This window comes from Chlamydotis macqueenii, chromosome Z (genome assembly GCF_036417535.1).
Source record: "Chlamydotis macqueenii isolate bChlMac1 chromosome Z, bChlMac1.mat, whole genome shotgun sequence".
Taxonomy (NCBI): domain Eukaryota; kingdom Metazoa; phylum Chordata; class Aves; order Otidiformes; family Otididae; genus Chlamydotis; species Chlamydotis macqueenii.
Genome location: NC_141593.1, coordinates 74,717,616 through 74,737,272, shown reverse-complemented (window position 1 = coordinate 74,737,272; position 19,657 = coordinate 74,717,616). Strand labels below are relative to the sequence as shown.

The 19,657-nt window shown below is 53.5% G+C and overlaps 1 protein-coding gene across 1 annotated transcript; it reads left to right on the top strand.

Annotated features, from left to right (window-relative positions):
• Positions 1 to 619: 619 nt before the first annotated feature.
• LOC147596418 (E3 ubiquitin-protein ligase Topors-like) lies at positions 620 to 1,783 on the top strand. The gene has a single exon (XM_086771385.1). It carries the CDS (start codon positions 620 to 622, stop codon positions 1,781 to 1,783), a length of 1,164 nt encoding a protein of 387 aa, XP_086627511.1.
• The last annotated feature ends 17,874 nt before the right edge of the window (positions 1,784 to 19,657 follow it).

Below are 19,657 nucleotides of genomic sequence, written 5' to 3'. Positions count from 1 at the left end.
TGGCCACCCGCCCCCCTGCCAGACTGTCCTGATGGGGGAAAAGTGATCTGCAGCCCTTGATGTCAAGCGCCAGTTCCCTAGTTGTGCCTGATGCTGTGTGCCTGTGGGGGCAGATGGCCCACAGTGATGTCACCGTCTGGTGGAACGTGAAATCTTTGAGTGGTGGATGGTGACATCACTGAGCGATGGAACGTGACCTCACGCCCCTCAAGGCTTAAATTCGGGCGCGGGCAGAGCCTGGCCCAGTCTGGCTCAAGCCTGTACTCCTGCCGAGCGTGTGTGCGAGGTCTGGAGGGTAGAGCGAGTCTTTTCCTGGTTTTGGGTGGTACTTCGGGGGTTGTCTTCGGCAGCTCTCGGTGCCCATCCCAGAGCCATTCCCTGTGTTCCTATCCGGCCCTGCCTGGTTCAGGCAGCCGGGCACTGCGGTGCACGCTTGCAGCAGTAGAGGTGAGCTGTGCAGGGAAACATCCCCGTATGGGTGACCTGGGGCGGTTGCTGGGGGTTTGGGGAGCCAGGGAAGTGCCCCTCATGAGGGACCTGGGCACATTGTCGTCCCCCACCCTCCCTGGGACATGGCTCCTCATCCTCAGCTCTCCCCAACGCAGCGCAGAGCACAAACATGGCCACGGAGACAGAGTGGAGCTGCCCCATCTGCCACGACGCTCAAGATGGCGTTGCTCATGTGATGCCCTGTCAGCACCAGATTTGTGTGGGCTGCATACTGCGGTGGATAACGGAGAAAGTAGAGTGCCCCCTTTGCAGAAGACCAGTAGAGTCTGTCAAGTTCTCTGTGCGGGGAGAAAATGACTGCATACAGTATTTCTTCAGAACGTCTGAAGAGTCCCGAGATGCCAGCAGCCAGGCAGGAGCAGCTCCCGACAGCCTGGCCGAAAACAGCCCCCATCACGCTGCGGCATCACCTCCATCTTCTCAGCAGGGGATGCCGTCCTCGGCTGAGCAGGAGGCTGCGGGATCAGAAGCAGTGGGTGGGCTCCTGCCCGAGGTCTGGGCACGAGTCTTCCGAAGACACCAAATTCTCCTTGATCCCGTGCTGCCCTGGCTGCACCTCATGCTGCAGCAGATATTTGGGGCTCGCTGGTGGCAGGTAAACAGTGTACAGTGCCTGATCGTGCACACACTCTGCACCTACGGCCTGAATGCGCAAGTCATGGTCCACACGCTGCGAGGCAGCCTCCGGGAACATACAGAAGAACTGGTCCACGGCCTCATCAACATCATTGTGGAGCAGTGCAGTGAGGAGGCTGGGAGGCTGCTGCGGTCCAGTGCTGCTGAGGAGGAGGACAACAACCCTGTGGCCAGCTCCAGCTCCTTGAGCTCCAGGAGCAGCACCTCAAGCTCCAGGAGCACAAGCTCCTGCAGCTCCAACTCCAGCAGGTCCAGCTCTACCAGCTCCAGCTCTAGCAGCTCCAGTTTCAGCTCCTCCGATGAGGAGGCTCCCACCTGCAGCTCCAGCAGCTCTTCTGGCAGCCCCATAGTGTCCACTGTGGAGGAGGAAAATGGTCCTTTGGAGGCTGCAGTCCACGGGGGTCCCAGCTGCCCCTCATCTGGGCCCGTCTCTGCAGAGCAGGAGCAACCCCAGGAGGAACCAGGGGAGGCAGCAGCAGCAGGACCCTCTGCCCACGGCTGCAACCGGAGAACTTCTGCTCCCAGACGGAGCAGGGACAGCTCAACCACGCGGGCCCGGCGCGCCCCAAAGAGGAGGGCTGCCAGCCCCCAGGACTCTCCACAGCCCCGCAAGAGGCCACCTCGGAGGCGGCGCTAGCAGGCCTCCATCAACTCTTTCTAAAAACAAATCAATCCCTCTTTCCTTGAAACACTTTCTGTTTGCTGCTGTACCCCCTTCTCCCAGTGCCTTTCTGTGACCCCCATGCCCCACCTCTGTCTTTCCGGATCCTGCGACTACACCAATTTAAAAATGAGACGGTCCACTCGGGACTCGTGATGGCTCTTTTAGTGTGACCTCAAAGTGCAAAATTACGGCGAACACGCCAACAGGGTTAGTTTCAATCAAACAGCACAAACTTTATTCTTGTGCCTGTAAAGCGGCATGCGATAGGCGAAAGGGAGTGAAAAGGAAAAGTAAAGATAGGAAAAAAGTTATAATAGCTACCACCGCGCGTCCAAGGCATCCCCATGGCCCCAGATCCAGGCAGCGTACTGCCGGTCGTCACGATCGATGTTGATGTTGATCCTTGGTGGGGAAAGCTCTCAGGGGCCTCGTTGTTCGGGGTCGACCTTTTTTTCCAAGTAGCAAACCCTGCTCCTCCTTTACTTTGGGTATCTCCACCTGTTCTGGGCCCTTAGAAGTGTGTTTTTTGTACATTGTAATGAGCAAAGTTCAGTTAACGGGCACTTTCTCACCGTGGTTTTTGAGCCAGCAGTTGTGATTCATCCTCCTCGATAGCAGGTGCACGGTTATCTTTGCCGTCTTGACAACAGGGATGAGCTGTGGCACGTCGGCGCCACTCTGGCCGCCATCTCCAGCATGTCGTACGTTTTCTTGTCAGGCCAGAGTGGGCCTTGTCCATAGCAATCACATTCCGTCCCCAGAAAAACAACTGCGTCTCAGGCAGAGCACTCGCAGCAACTCACGTCAAGTTGTGAGCCTAACTTTTAGGCCACACCAAATCCATCGTGCAGCTGGAAGTCCTGGTTGAGACAACACTAATCTTCTGATGAGCCTTACAATGCTGTGTGCCTGTGGGGGCAGATGGCCCACAGTGATGTCACCGTCTGGTGGAACGTGAACTCTTTGAGCGGTGGATGGTGATGTCACTGAGCGCTGGAACGTGACCTCACGCCCCTCAAGGCTTAAATTCGGGCGTGGGCAGAGCCTGTCCCAGTCGGGCTCAGGCCTGTACTCCTGCCGAGCGTGTGTGCGAGGTCTGGAGGGTAGAGCGAGTCTTTTCCTGGTTTTGGGTGGTACTTCGGGGGTTGTCTTCGGCAGCTCTCGGTGCCCATCCCAGAGCCATTCCCTGGGTTCTTATCCGGCCCTGCCTGGGTCAGGCAGCCGGGCACTGTGGCGCACGCTTGCCAGAAGCAGAGGTGAGCTGTGCGAGGAAACATCTGCCTGGGGTGTTCTGGAATGGGTGCTGGGGCTTGGGGAGCCAGGGAACTGTCCTTGTTGAGGGAGAGAGGTCCATTTTGTCCTCCTCTATTTTCCGTGGGACATGGGATGTCCCACACAGTGACCATGGCCTCTCCCTATTTTGCAGAGTGTGAAAGCCTTTGGCAGCATCAGTGCCTGTGAGAAGGAGCAGCTCCTCATCCTCAGCTCTCCCCAACCCAGCGCAGAGCACAAACATGGCCATGGGGAGGGCATGGAGCTGCCCCATCTGCCACGACGCTCAAGATGGCGTTGCTCATGTGATGCCCTGTCAGCACCAGTTCTGTGTGGGCTGCATCCTGCAGTGTATAACAGAGAAAGCAGAGTGCCCCCTTTGCAGAAGACCAATAGAGACTGTCAAGTTTTCTGTGCGGGGAGAAAATGACTACATACAGTATGTTTTCAGAATATGTGAAGAGTCCCAAGATGCCAGGAGCCAGGTAGGAACAGCTCCCGACAGCCTGGCCGAAACCAGCCCCCATCATGCTGCGGCATCACCTCGATCTTCTCAGCAGGGGATGCCGTCCTCGGCTGAGCAGGGGGCTGCGGGATCAGAAGCAGTGGGTGGGCTCCTGCCCGGGGTCTGGGCACGACTCTTCGAAAACACCAAATTCTCCTTGATCCCGTGCTGCCCTGGCTGCACCTCATGCTGCAGCAGATATTTGGGGCTCGCTGGTGGCAGGTAAACAATGTACAGTGCCTGATCGTGCACACACTCTGCATGTATGGCCTGAATGCGCAAGTCATGGTCCACACGCGGCGGGACAGCCTCCGGGAACATACAGAAGAACTGGTCCACGGCCTCATCAACATCGTTGTGGAGCAGTGCAGTGAGGAGGCTGGGAGGCTGCTGCGGTCCAGTGCTGCTGAGGAGGAGGACAACAACCCTGTGGCCAGCTCCAGCTCCTTGAGCTCCATCTCCTTCAGCTCCAGTTCCAGCTCCTCCAGGTCCAGGCGGAGCAGTAGCAGCTCCAGCTCCTCGAGCTCCAGCTCCTCCAGCAGCCACAGGCGTACTGCCATCTATAGCCGCACCAACCCTTCCCGCAGCTCCGCAGTGTCCGATGTGCAGGAGGAAGACAGTCCTTTGGAAGCTGCAATCCACGGGGGTCCCGGCTGCCCCTCGCCTGAGCCCGTCTCTGCAGAGCAGGAGCAGCCCCAGCAGGAACCAGAGGAGACAGCGGCAGCAGGCCCCTCTGCCCAGGGCTGCAGCCACAGCCCTTCCACTCCCAGACGGAGCAGGGACCGCTCAACCGTCCGGACGCGGCGCCCCCCAAAGAGGAGGGCTGCCAGCCCCCAGGACTCTCCACAGCCCCGCAAGAGGCCACCCCGGAGGCGGCGCTAGCAGGGCTCCATCAACTCTTTATATAAAAATAGATAAATTCCTTTTTCTTTGAAACAGACTTTCTGTTTGCTGCATTATCCCCTGCTTTGTGGGGACAACCATGTACTGGAATGGGAGGAAGAAGACTCTTCTGCGCTGCGGTAGCTGCCCCTGCCCAGCAGGCACCTCCCAGTTGCGGGCAGTGGCGGGTCCCTGCTGCCGGCAGAGGGGCAAGGGAGACCAGGAGAAAAAACAGGGCCCGGGGAGGCGGGTGGCTCAGCAGGAGTTCAGCGCTGGAGCAGATCCCGTGTGGGGCAGGGACGAGGAGCTCCTGGGACCGTGGCTCCCAGGGGTGGCAAGGACTGTCGGCAAGCCTTGCATGGCCCGACCGAGCAGCTCTGCCGCTCATGGTGGCCCACACGGCCCCAAAGCAGCTGTTGAGCTGTTCTCTGGCCTCCTGCTTGCAGCGGGTGTGCTGGATCCAGTGTTCTTGGCTCAGCGGAGGGTTTCTCTAGCCAGGCAGCTGGCAAAGGAGTGCAAGCGGGCTAAAGGCAAGGAAGCTGGCAGAGCCAGGTGAGCCTCCTGGAGGAGCGGTGTGGCTGGGGGCACGGGGGCTCACCGTGTGCTCGCTGTAGTGCAAGGGAGAAGTTTCCTGTGGCCAGGGTGCCCACGTTGATGGCAAAAGTCTGTGGAGATGTTGTCCTGCTGGAGACGTGGTAGTGCTGCCGGAAGCGGGGTGTAGCCTGCAAGCCCGGCACAGAGCAAGCAGCGCAGAGTGAGCTCCCACAAGCTCAGCCTACCGTGCCTCTTCCGATTCCTGCCAGTCATCCAGGGGAAGTGCCAGGAGGAGCCAAAGCAGCCCAGACCTCCAGCTGGGCCGCGGCTGGAGCTCCCTGCGTGTGTTCGACAGCCCTCAGGAACGCTACGCCCTAGGGATTTGGCAGGCCGGTGTCCCGTTGTGGGCTCTGGGCCGGGGCAGAAGAGGCAGCAGGAGGTGCCTGGCGTCCCAGCCCTCCTGCCCTGCCCAAGCCCCAGCAGAACCACGCGGGGTGCGTGGGGTGTGCGTGGCCTCCGGGGAAGGAGTTGCCTGCGCACGGAGAGGGAAGAGAAACGGCTGTGGCTGCAGATGGCATCCAAGCGCTGGGAGGTGGAAGCAGAATTGTGGCAACCTCACTGCTTAAATTCGGGCGCGGGCAGAGCCTGGCCCAGTCTGACTCAAGCCTGTACTCCTGCCGAGCGTGTGTGCGAGGTCTGGAGGGTAGAGCGAGTCTTTTCCTGGTTTTGGGTGGTACTTCGGGGGTTGTCTTCGGCAGCTCTCGGTGCCCATCCCAGAGCCATTCCCGTGTTCTTATCCGGCCCTGCCTGGTTCAGGCCGCCGGGCACTGCGGCACATGCTTGCAGCAGTAGAGGTGAGCTGTGTAGGGAAACATCTGCCTAGGGTGGTCTGGAAAGGGTGCTGGGGTTTGGGGAGCCAGGGAACTGTCCTTGTTGAGGGACAGGTGCATTTTGTCCTCCCCTATCCTACCTGGGACATGGGATGTCCCAGACAGTGACCATGGCCTCTCCCTATTTTGCAGCGTGTTAAAGCCTGTGGGAGAGTCAGTGCCTGTGAGAAGGAGCAGCTGCTCAGCTGAACTCTCCCCAACCCAGGGCAGAGCACAAACATGGCCATGGGGAGGGAGTGGAGCTGCCCCATCTGCCACGACGCTCGACATGGCGTTGCTCATGTGGTGCCCTGTCAGCACCAGATTTGTGTGGGCTGCATCCTGCGGTGAATAAGGGGGAGCTCGGCATGCCCTATTTGTGGAAGACCAATAGAGATCGTCAGGTTTTCTGTGCGGGGAGAAGATGACTACCTACGGTGCGTCATCAGAAGCCGTGAAGAGTCACAAGACGCCAGCGGACAGGCAGGAAGAGCCCCTGACAGCCTGGCCCAAAACAGCCCCCATGACCCTGCAGCATCCCCTCCTTATCCGGAGTGGGTACACTCTTCGGCTGGGCAGGGGGCTGCAGGGTCAGAGGCAGTGGGTGGGCTCCAGCACGAGGTCTGGGCAGGACTCTTCCAGAGACAACAAAGTCTTCTTGATCCCGTGCTGCCCTCGCTGCGTGCTGTACTGAGGCTGATCTTAGGGGCTCGGTGGTGGCACGTAAACAGTATAGAGAGCCTGATCCTGCATGTCCTGTGCATGTATGGTCCGAATGAGCAAGTCATGCTCGACATACTGCAGGACTGCCTCGGGGAATTTACGGAACCACTGGTTCGTGACCTCTTCAATGTCATTGTGGAGCGGTGCAGTGAAGAGGCTGGGAGGCTGATTCGCTGCAACACTGCTGGGGAGGAGGACAACAGCCCTGCAGCCAGCACCTGCTCCACTAGCGCAAGCATCTCCAGCTCCAACTCCAGCAGCTCCAGCTCCACCAACGCCGGTGGGGAGACTCCCATCTCCAGCTGCTCTTCCTGCAGCCCCGCAGTGTCCAACGTGGAGGAGGAAGATGGTCCTTCGGAGGCTGCAGTCCACGGGGGTCCTGGCTGCCCCTCACCTGCGCCCATCTCTGCAGAGCAGGAGCAACCCCAGGTGGAACCAGGGGAGGCAGCAGCAGCAGGCCCCTCTGCCCAGGGCTGCAACCGGAGAACTTCTGCTCCCAGGCGGGACAGGGACAGATCAACCATGCGGGCCCGGCGCCCCGCAAAGAGGAGGGCTGCCAGCCCCCAGGACTCTCCACAGCCCCGCAAGAGGCCACCCCGGAGGCGGCGCTAGCTACATCAAATCTTTTTCAAAAAAAAAGAAATAAATCCCTCTTTCCTTGAAACAGACTTTCGGGGTGCTACTTTACCCCCTTCTCCCTGTGCCTTTCTGTGACCCCCATGCCCCACCTCTGGCCTAGGCCCCCAGAGCCCGGCTCGGAGGGGTTTGTGGACCAACGGCCCTGGGACCCTGCTCCTGCCATCCAGTCCGGGCAGCCCACACGACTGGAAGAGCAGTGTCCCTTCTAGGGTATGCGGGCTCCTGAGCACAGCTTCTCTGCATCCAAACAGTGCTTTGTAGGGATAACCATGTACTGGAATGTGAGGGAAAACACTCTTCCGCACTGGAGTAGTTGCCTCTTCCCAGTGGACAGCTCCCAGTTTTTGGAGACAGAAACTCTTTCCCTGATGGCCCTTGCGGGCTGGGAGGCGGCTCCAGTTACCGGGCTGGACGCAGGCGCCCCGTCCCATGCACGTGGGTGGGTACCTCCACACTGGCTGTGGGAGTACAGGGTCCCTCTCCACGGGGAAGCTAAGGAAACCTGCCTGCTTTGCCAAAACGTGCTGCTCAAACAGCACCGCTGCTCTGAGCCAGCCCTCCCATCACCCAGACACCACACGGAAAACATCCGCACGAAGGGCAAAGTTCAGGCTCGTGTCGTGAGGAGCTCCAGGTTACCTGCAGACAGGTACTGGGCCTGCTGGGGTTCAGGTACCAGTGTTTCAGTTCTCCTGTCTGCAGGACACTGTAATACTAGAGTGTTGGCCTAGAATACCTAGAAGCAGTAGAGAGAGGTGCTGTTTAGGAGTGACAGACGGAATCTCTTGTGCTGTTCTAACAGTATCTCACGGCTGGACAGAGTTCACGGCAAGGCTTTCAGTGAAAACATTCTTGTGTAGGACGGACCCACTGTGGGGCACATGCATGAGAGACACCCCTATTTGCAGCTCGTGACTGAGCAAACAAAGAGTGCAAAGTTAAAGCAGTGAGGTACTGATCATGTCAGTGAAATGCAAGGGAGTGAGAAGCAAATGTCCTCTGCAAATAATGGGATGGAGGTAAAAAGCCCCTGCGAAGGCCAGGTCCCCAGTGAGCAGTTGTGGTAGTCACAGCCAGTGCCCTTGATTCACCCTGTGGGACAGATAATGTGTCTGTATCTTCTCCGAGGAGTTAGAAATGTTACAGAGAAGCTGCAACACAAGAAGATTTGGAGGAGTGGCTCTGCTATGGCCACATCCAGAAAGGGGCAGAACAGGTGGCTTCCCAGCTCCAGCGAGGGATTCTGTTCTGACGAGAACAACATCCCTCCATGTAGAATGAAGTGTTAGGAAGGAAGGTGTGAGGCTTTTGTGAGGCTTGCCAAAAGGAAAAAAAAACGAAAAGGCAGAATATGTGAAGAAGCAGAAGCGAGAGGTAGAGAGGGGGAGGCGAGAGCCTTTTGGGCCTTGTGGCCCTCAGCCTCTGGCCTCCCGCTGGGCCCGACTGGGCCCGGCCGAGAGATGGGAGGAGAGGAGCTGTGAAGGGAACCGGAGAGGCGTCTGCCTGAGCCCATTGTGAAGGATTTCTGTGAGAGGAGCGGCTGCAGGCGCCGAGGTGAGTGAGGGAGGAGGGGGAGCAGCAATGGTGCTGCGGGCAGAGATTCCCCTGCAGCCCGTGGTGCAGCCCCTGGTGAGGCCGGCTGTGCCCCTGCAGCCCACGGAGGCCCCCGCAGGAGCAGAGGGCCCGCGCTGGGGCAGCCTGTTGCGGAGGGACTGCACCCTGTGGAAAAAGGGTCCACGCTGGGGCAGTTGGTGAAGGACTGTACCCGTGGGAGGGACTGGAGCAGGGGAGGAATGTGAGGAGTTCTTCCCCTGCGGAGGAAGGAGCAGTGGAAAGCGACATGTGATGAACTGCCCATAACCCCCATTCCCTATTCCCCCCCGATTATCTCCTGTGGTCAGAAAGTCCCCAGTGTCCCTCGGCCTCCTTGTCCCTTAGCTGAAAGTGATCTCCCCTGGTTAGAGACACACACCACACGTACTCCCTCTCGGATTTTTTAGCAAGGCACCCATATTCCTGCACCAACTTGGCAAGCTCAGTAGCGATGTACAGCAAGTCGTTAGTTGTAATTTTTGGTTCTCTATCCTCGTCATTCAAATCAAAATATTCTTTTTTTAATGAAAGGTCTCACCCGACGGTGATTGCCAAAGTGATCCCTCACTTCTTGGAATTCCTTCTGAGAGTATGTCGGGATTATCTGTCAAATACCTCTCTCCTCAGGCTTCAGATCTGTCTCACTCCACAGTTCTGAATTCTTTGGATATTCTTCTCTCAAGATAGATTTTAGCAAAGATTTTGCTCCTTTTCTTCCTGCAGCTTCTTTTGGAGGGTGGATACTGTCTCTTGAAGGACTTCCGCTGCAAGACTGATTCATCTGGAGCGACTCAGTAATCTGTTGTTCCTGGTCACACTGCTTAACGTGGTCCCCTACTGCTGCTGCCAGACTTGCACCCAGAATAAGCCAAACTATGGCTTTGCCTCTGCCAGATTTTACCCTCGCCTCCTTTGGCAAGGAAGTCATTCGATCTACTACGCTTTGCTAATTTGCCTGATTATCTTGTGCCCAATCTCGCCCTGGTATGGACGTCTGGGCAGCATGCTGTGACAAGAGCTCCTAAAACGAGTCTTGATTTTTCACTAACAAAGGGTACTGATCATTGACTTCTGCTGCCATTCTTATGAAGAAAGGACCAAACCCACTTTGCAGAGGTTAAACTCAGTTTCCACACACGCAGTTTCCCTGCATCGCCCTTCTCTTCCCCGAGTGGTTGAAGAGACCAAAATCTACTACGGGAGGCTCAACTTGGTTTCCACAAATGCAGTCTCTCTGCAGTCGCCCTTCACTTCCCCGAGTAGTCGACCTCATTCATATGAGCACAGCTCCCGCTTTTGCACTAAGAGATCTTATTATTAACTCCCGTCAGCCAGAGTCCAAACCTCAGCTCGAGTTCACGTCCATTGGGTGTGTGAGGTGTGCGGGAAATTTGGATCGGCCCCCTTGCTTTCTAGGCACCTCTCATCCGGAGGGATGTAGGGCTAGGTGCAGCTGGACCGAACCGTCCTTCCCCTGTTACAGACCACACACAGCCTGCACCTCGCTGTCTTTCAGGATCCTGCGACTACGCCAATTTAAAAATGAGACGGTCCACTCGGGACTCGTGATGGCTCTTTTAGTGCGACCTCAAAGTGCAAAATTATGGAGAACACGCCAATGGGGTTAGTTTCAATCAAACCGCACAAACTTTATTCTTGTGCCTGTAAAGCCATATGCGATAGGCGAAAGGGAGTGAAAAGGAAAAGTAAAGATAGGAAGAAAGTTATAATAGCTACCACCGCAGGTCCAAGGCATCCCCATGGCCCCAGATCCAGGCAGCGTACTGCCGGTTGTCACGATCGATGTCGATGTTGATCCTTGGTGGGGAAAGCTCTCAGGGGCCTCGTTGTTCGGGGTCGACCTTTTATGGCAATTAGCAAACCTTGCTCCTCCTTTACTTTGGGGATCTCCCAAAACAATGACTTCTCCTAATATTTCACCTGCATCACATGGTACATGCATATTTATACTGCGCACCCAAAAATGAATTCTGTAACTGATACAGCGAAACTTTCATTTTTCAGTCATTCTGAGTGTTTCCTGTTACAGAGGACAGCCTAGCTGTAGCCACGCCCAGCTCTTACCGGTTTCTCCAGTGGCTCCTTGCCCCTCAGGCTCTCCCCTGCCCCGGCGTGGGCTCTCTGCAGGCGGCAGGGCAGATCTGCTCCAGCCCCAGGCACTGCTCCGCGCTGCCTGCCCCTCCTTGCTCTTCCATCTCCTCTCCCTCACTCATTTCTCCTCACTCCTCTCCTCAGCCAGCGGTTTTGCCCTCTCTTCCCTGTGTTTGGGCAGCCGCACCCATGGCTGAGGGGCTGGGCTGTGCTCGGCTGTTGATCCTTGGAGCAGCTGGAACTGGCTGGAAGCGGCTGGAACGTTCTGCAAGCAGCCCCTGGCCTCCTCCCCCAGAGCTGCCCCAGCCACCCCACACTGGCACCGGTGCCACTGGGAAAAGACAGAAACTGTTGGGGGTGAGGGGAGGGCAGAGGCAAAGGGCAGCTTCTCACAGCTCTGCGCTGACGTGGGGGTTAGTAAAAGAGCGAATTCACCAACCGGCCCCCTGCAGCTGTCACTGCCGCCTCTCTAGAGAGTAGGTCTGCCGAACGGCATGGCAGGAGGGGCGAGGAGTCTGGCAGCAGCACAGCCTGTGCGCACGTCGGCCCGAAGCAGTGGGACATGGTAGCTGGATCGCAAAGCGCAGCGCAAAGGACGGCACAGACTACCACAAATATTTCCAAAAGCACCTTTGGCATCTGGAAGCCCCTGCTCCCTGAAACACCTTTCCTAAACTTAGCATTTCAGAAAAAAGTCAGGGATGTCTGTGAATCCAAACATGCGTGGACGGACACCTCTGTCAGTGCTGAATTCAGACTGAGACCTCAGGATCAGGCAACATCCAGCTGCGCCTTGAAAATTTCCCAGGACAGAGATCTCGGAGCCGCCCCGGGCCCCTGCTCCTCTGCCAGGCTGAGCACATTGTGGTGGTTTTTTTCTTTTTTGAAATCAGAATCTCCCCTCTTTCAGCTTTCCCCTTAGCACAAATCAAACCGAATAATGTTTCCTAAGCGTCAGGTGTGTAAAACTTGTAAGAGAATTCACTGCTTTGTGGGCTTCGTTAAAGCTGTGGTTGGCATTCAACAGAGCTTTGATCCCTATCTCATCTCTAGTTGTTCTTAAGGCCCTTGGGACTCTTGAAAAGTCGGGTTTGAGTGTTTGTTCTTTACAGGTGAAATTTTGAACACTAGATCACCTAAGCCTCATTTAAAACTGTTTAGATATGAGTTACTTGCAAATTCCCCTCCATTCTGGTGGTTTTAAGAGGTTAATTTCACAAAGAGCTAGTAAGGAAAAAAGACCTCACATAATGGTGACTTGTTTCAGAATATTTCTGATTATTTTACTGCGTGACCCTAAACCAGAACCCAGCACCTGCCTGTTGCTGTGTCTTTTTCCCAAAAGTGCTCACACAGATGCAACAAGCCCGTGCATCCACAAGCCTTTCCATAGATACAGGAAATGAGCTACAAAGAGCAAGAGAAAGCAAATCACTTGTGTCACACAATTAATTTCATGGGAAAGTTTGATGAACTGACAGGTGAAACTTTTGTGAAGTTATTTGCTTCTTTCATAAAAGATATCTTTTCATGTTATTTTCACCTTTTTTTTTTTCTTCCCAGAAAGCTTTTACAAAACACAATCATTTAACAATGCTTTCCTTTAAAAATTCCCATAAACCTGAGGATTTGCCACCTAGCAGCAAATACTTTTAGATGAACTTTGGAACAGTTTTTACGTTGCCGTTCTTTGTGATGACTTTCTGAAATTCAGTCCTGTTGAGACCAAGCTGCAAACCAGTAAACGGCTGTGTCTCACAAGGCCTTGCATCTTCTAAGTGCCCCTCTTCCTTCCTAGAGGAGGCAGAGTTTCTGGAAGTCAGGCTTCTGTTGTAAGCAAAGGGTTAGTGCAGGTTGCAGTGTAGCATCATTTCCTATCCCAGTTGCCCATAAGTAACCAAAATTAGCACTAAAGCACTTAAGAATAGCCCTGCGTCACACCGATTTTTGACATATGTGTTTTGACCTTGCATTAATGACAACAGTAACTCGTGTAACATACTCTTTGCTAGGAAAGGAGCGATCACTGTGATTTTCCTGGAGTAGAGCAAGAATCTTGTCCTACAGAGCAGAATTGTAAGCCAAGCTAGGGGACAAAAGGAGGGTTAGATGGGAGAAAAAAATGCACTCCGCTTTCATGTTTCAGTGAAACAACCTATCAAGTGAAATTCCACAGACCTTTCTTGTGCAGTATTTGCACTAGGGACTCAGACTGTGGACCCATATTAAATTTGCAGGAGGCACTAAGCTAGAGAGTCTCAGTAACATCAGAAAATAAGATTAACAATTCAAAAGCTTCTGATTAATTGGGACAAAGCAGTACTGAATGCAAAAGAAACAGTTTGTTAGGGACAAGGGCAAAGTTACTGTGAAGGCAGAGATAACCAGCTGCATAAATCTGCTCAGAGAATTATTGACTAGTCACTAGTTCTGTAAAAAAGGGATTGAGCAGCTGACTTAATTGGCCTCTTCCACCACACAAAGGTGAGAAATATCCTGTCATTCATTGACTTTAACTAATTTACAGTGCAGATCAATTAATCTGAACTTCTCAGAACACAAGAGACTAAGACAAGAGCAATCTACTTTTTTTTTTTTTCTGGCAAATCCTTTGTCTGTGTTTTGTCAATTCACTTGTCATTTATGAACATATTTATGCAGATGGAGTAACCTGTCCAGCTAACTGGACCTATTAAATTTCAAAATAAAGTGTTCTTTGTTTTCATGGCTTCTCTATCCTGCTGTGTTCAAGCTAGTCGACACTATGCTGTCACTGCTATCTGACCTCCTAAGTGTTTTGTTAAAAACTGGATTAATAATCAGTTCACGAGTATCAGTCTACCAAAGAAATAATATCTTCTCTTCCAGTCTTTTAAAAGAGCAGACAACATAAGGTGTCTCCAGAACAAAAATTACAGCTTCAGAGTAAGAGGAAAAGATGCATAGTTAGTATTGCAGTAAGCAGGAACAAAATAATGGTTACAAAGGCCAGGTATCCTTGGCGATGGCGATGGAAACTCCCTCTACCAGGCAGGATATGCATCCTGGTCAATGACAATTTACAGATCTGTCAAGTGTATATTGTGCGTAGGTGATCTGTGGTTTGTTATATAAATCTAGACTGGACCCTGACCAAAATTCATGTCCTGAATTGCCCTTGGTTGATTTTAATGCTCAAAATACACCCTGTTATGGATAATGAGTGTGCTAATGAAGAGGATCTCCCTAAATGTTTAAAATGAGAACATATATAACCATGGGCAGTGGGAAAAGTATGGGTAACCAATCAGTTATTTTACTGTGATATCTTCCTTGTTATTATTTTATATTAAGGATCCCTTCTGTTTCTGAGAGGTGTGCTGGCTGCGTTAGATGCCTGTCACCCCTTCTCTCTTTACCCTTAGTCTTTGCTGGGTAAAGAACTGGCTGGATGGCTGAGCCCAGAGACTTGTGGTGAGCAGAGTTAAATCCAGTTGGTGGCTGGTTACAAGTGGTGCTCCCCAGGGCTCAGTTTGGGGGCCAGTCTTGTTTAAGATCTTTATCAATGATCTGGATGAGGGGATGGAGTGCTCTCTCAGTAAGTTTGCAGATGCCACCAAACTGGGCAGGAGTGTCGAACCGCTCGAGGGTAGGAGGGCTGTGCAGAGGGATCTGGACAGGCTGGATCAATGGTCTGAGGTGAACTGTATGAGGTTTAAAAAGGCCAAGAGCTGGATCCTGCACTTTGGTCACAACAACCCCATGCAAGGCTGTAGAGATGAGTGGCTGGAAAGCTGGAGAGCTGCCTGGCAGAAAGGGACCCAGGGGTGATGGTAGGTAGCTGGTTGAACATGAGCCCCTCTCATGAGATCTCCCCTCTCTGGATGAGATCCCCCGTTCCAGTACCTCAAGGGGCCTACAGGAAAGATGGGGAGAGACTTCAGTAGGGCCTGTTGTGACAGGACAAGGGGTGACGGTTTCAAAATAGAGGGAGGTAGATTTAGATTAGATATTGTAGAACCATAGAATCATAGAATGGTTAGGGTTGGAAGGGACCTTCAAGGGTCATCTGGGCCAAGCCCCCTGCAAGGAGCAGGGACATCCCCAACTAGAGCAGGTTGCTCAGAGCCTCATCCAGCCTGGCCTTGAACATTTCCAGGGATGGGGCATCCACCACCTCTCTGGGCAACCTGTGCCAGTGTTCTACAACTTGCATTGTAAAAAAAATTTTTCCTAATTTCCAATCTAAATCTAGCTCCTTCTATTTTAAAACCATTACCCCTCGTCCTCTCAGAACAGGCCCTACTGAACAGCGTCTCCCCGTCTTTCTTGTAGCCCCCCTTGAGGGACTGGAAGGCCGCTATAAGGTCTCCCTGGAGCCTCCTCTTCTCCAGGCTGAACAGCCCCAACTCTCTCAGCCTGTCCTCATAGGAGAGTTGCTCCAGCCCTCTGATCATCTTCGTGGCCCTCCTCTGGACCCCCTCCAACTGGTCCATGTCCTTCTTATGTTGGGGGCTCCAGAACTGGACACAGACTCCAGGTGGGGTCTCACCAGGGCAGAGTAGAGGAGGAGAATCACCTCCCTCGACCTGCCGGCCACGCTCCTGTTGATGCAGCCCACGATGTGGTTGGCCTTCTGGGCCGCAAGGGTGCATTGCCGGCTCATGTTGAGCTTCTCATCCACCAGCACTCCCAGGTCCTTCTCCTCGGGGCTTCTCTGAATCCATTCTCCACCCAGCCTGTATTTGTGCCTGGGATTGCCACGACCCAGGTGCAGGACCTTGCACTTGGCCTGGTTGAACTTCATGAGGTTGGCACAGGCCCACCTCTCCAGCCTGTCAAGGTCCCTCTGGATGGCATCCCTCCCTTCCAGCGTGTCGACGGCACCACACAGCTTGGTGCTGTCGGCAAACTTGCTGAGGGTGCATTCTGTCCCACTGTCCATGTCGCCGACAAAGATGTTGAACAGGACCAGGCCCAACACGGACCCCTGGGGGACGTCACACGTGACCGCTCTCCACTTGGACTTTGAGCCATTGACCACCACCAGAACCTGTTGAAATTTGTCAGTGTAGACTGAGAGGGCATTCAGTTGCCAGCCTCTGAGGAGGCAACTTGGGAAGAAATTTGTATTGTGTTGTGGTAAGGTGTGGCCTCTTGAGGGCAACAGCAAAGGGAAAACTTGTGAAGTAAGGCATAGTTCCCCCTCAAGACACTGTTCCCCTTTCAGTCGTGCATCATGACAGAAACCGCTCATGATTCTGCCCCCTCATCTGAGGGAGAAATCGAGAAGGTGTTTACCGTTTTAGAAACACATAGTTTGTGTGCTTCAATTCAAGGACAATTGTGGGCTAAAGACCACTGGTTTCAGCCTCAGAGTGTTGTTGACGTGATAACTGTCCTGCGAAAGGAGGCAAGGGCAAGACCTGGAAAGGGTAAAGGTATAATTTGTGCCGTTTTAGGAGCAAGTCTGGCAGCAGCTATAGAAGACAGGAGGCAGAGATTGTGCCAAGATAATGCCCTGACAGACTCTTTGAAACTGGCAGTTGAATCGTTAGGAGAACAACTAAAAGAGACCAAGCAGTTGTTAGAGGAGGAGAAACACCGGAATATTTTACTAAAAGAAACTTTGAAGGAAGAATTGTGGAGAGAAAATGACTTGCGTTGAGAGGTGGCATTGAAGTTAGAAGAGAAGGGGATCAGACAAATCTACCCTCAGGGGGACTTGCAAAAAGCAAAAGAAATCGTAGAGAACCCTCCTCACATGTATCCGCTAGTTAAAACTGAATATGTGTATGAGGGAGAAACCGATAACCATCCCCAAGTTATTACTAAAGAGGTTCCATTTACAGCAACTGTGTTGGCAAAATTAAAGAAGGATTTTGCAAGGACTCCAAAGGAATCAGAAACAGAATATGTCTGGAGAGTGTTGTTGTCAGGGGGGGATGGAATCTTGTTGTCAGAAAGGGAAGCAGAAGGATATTGGGGTCCGGGCGTATTTTTAACTACCGATAATTATCGGGCGCCATGGTTTTTGACACAGAGGGCAGCATATTGGGCTGGGGGGCTGAACCCTTTGGAGAGGGGAGACCCCCTCGCCATCACAGGATCAACTGGTAGAGAGTGTGCAAAAAGCTGCTTGTTTGCAAATGATTGTCGTAGTTCAGGCCGGATCGGGACCAGACTATGCAGTCTCTCTCTCACTCCCCCCACCCTCCGAGAGAATAGGGGGAGATAATGTAAGAAAAAACGGCTCGACGTTTGAGATAAGGACAGGGAGAAACTCCTTACAGTTACTGTGATGGGTGAAAGAGGCTCGAATTGGGGAAAATTATTCATTTATTACTAAAAACAGCAGGATAATGAGACGGAGAACAAGATAACCTCCCTCCATCCCTCCCTCTTCCCGAGCTTAACATTATCTCTACTACCTTCCCCCACCCCCCCCCGAGCGGCACAGGGGCGAAGAGGGAATGGGGGTTGCGGTCAGTTCATCACGCATTGTTTTACGCCACTGCTTCATGGTCGGGGGAAGAACTCCTCACATTCCTCCCCTGCTCTGTTGTGGGGTCCCACCCATACGCCACAGTCCTTCGTGAAACTGCTCCGGCGTGGGTCATCTCTTCAACGGAGTGCCGTCTCTCCAGAACGGCTGTCCCAGCGGGCCTTCCACGGGCCACAGCCGCCTTCAGGCATCCACCTCCCCCAGTGTGGGGTCCTTCACGGGCTCCAAGTGGATCTCTGCTCCTCCGTGGACCTCCATGGGCTGCAGGGGGACAACCTGCTCCACCATGGTTGTCACTGCAGGCTGCAGGGGAATCTTGGCCAGGAGCTGCATTACTCCTCCCCCTCCTTCTTCACTGACCTTGGCATCTGCAGCCGTTCCTCTCACAAGAAAAGTTCCTCACAAAGGCTGGCAGACGCCTCTCAGAATCTTCTCACATCATCCAGCTCATCTCCTCTCCACTTCTTGCAGCCAGGCTGTGCTGAGTCGGGCCCAGTCGGCTGCCTGGCAAGAGGCCAGAGGGTGAGGCCTGCAAGGCCCATGAGGCCTGCGCCTCCCCCTCTGCGCATCTGCCCCCGCTCAGCTTCTTCACATCTTCTCTTCTCTTTTTTTTTTTCCTGATTTCCCCTTCTTAAATACGATATCGCAGAGGCGTTATCATGGAACATTTTGCTACCAATCGGCTCAGCCTTGGCCAGCAGCAGGTCCGCCCTAGGCCCGGGCGAGTGCCCTGAACAAAGGGGAGCGACTTCTAGCAGTTTCCTACAGAAGCTGCCACCTTAGGCTCCCCCTCACTAAACAAAACCACAACAATGATGTATGATAGAGAGCTCAAACCTAACCAGGGCTCTCCAATGATGATGCCTGTGGATCCAGAACGGATTACTCCTCTAATTTGAGGACTTCCTGATTCTCTGAAACCCATTGGGATCCAGCTACAGGGGAAGATACAAAGTACCCCTGTAGCAGATAGACTTACAGGTGCTCTGGAGGGAACAGTGACCCCCGATCACAGAAGGACACGGAGGAAAATGTGGACCTGGGGAGAAGTAGCCCAAGAACTCATAAATTTTGGGAGGAAACACAGTCTCGTTGGTGGATTTGGGCAAAGAACCGAAACCAGAGCTGTACGAGCCACAGAAAGAGGTGAAGGGCGGCCAGCACTGGTCAAGAGAAGTCAAGATTCTAAGTTGGTCCGACTTACTGCTCCTGCGAGAGGGAGACCCCTCCACCGTCAGGAATGGTGGCAACTGGGGCTCCAGACAGGCGTTCCCCAAGATTTGATGGATGGGTTTCCAACACAGACATTAGAGAAACTGGTACAAAGATGGTCGGGGCAAAAGGTCAGTTTTGAAACAACCCCTAGCGCCCCACCATTGATAGACCTTAGGGAAGAAACTGATGTAGAAAAGAGAGCGACGGGAAACTAGTTCCTACGTTCCCCGAAGGTGGAGGGGGGGCAACGGAGGATGGATGTTTATAAAGCAACTCACCTTAAATATGAGAGGAGATTTAATGATGACAGTGGCTGTAGGGCCACAGAAAAAAACCAGTAACCTTTTTAATTGACACAGGAGCACAAATCACCGCACTGATGCAGACTAAGGCGGAGCAATGTGGAATTTTGACTTTGTCGAGAAACCTTGTTATCTTAAATGCTTTGGGAAAAACCCAATTGGTATCTATGGCCTCAGTAACATTATGGTTGCCCGGGGAGGAAGATCCAGTGCACACTAAGGCTGCAATAGGCCCTTTTCCGACAAATCTTTTGGGCATGGACGTATTGAAAGGCAGACAGTGGTATGATACCCAGGGAAATTCATGGTCTTTTGGCACTCCTCAAATTAGGAAACTCTCCCAAATGTCCTGGACAGCAGTGCATTTATTACAAGTGGCACCTGCCCGTCCCCCGTCCAAGATGACTAATGTGAAACCCTACCCTTTGCCACTGGGGGCCCGAGAAGGGATAGCCCCCGTGATTGAGGATCTTAAACAACGGGGAATTTAAATGTTCACCCACTCCCCGTACAACTCCCCAGTGTGGCCAGTTGGACAGTGGAGACTGACCGTGGACTATCGTCGGCTCAGTGCTAATACTGGCCCCTTGACAGTGGCAGTGCCTAAAACAGCTGAGCTAATTTTGCTTATTCAGGAACAAGCTCACCAGGTGATGGCCACAACTGATGTGAAAGATATGTTTTTTATGGTTCCACCGCAGGAAGGGGACCGCGATC

Excerpts from the sequence above, each read along its gene's own strand:
- LOC147596418 (XM_086771385.1), top strand. The coding sequence starts at position 620 with ATGGCCACGGAGACAGAGTGGAGCTGCCCCATCTGCCACGACGCTCAA.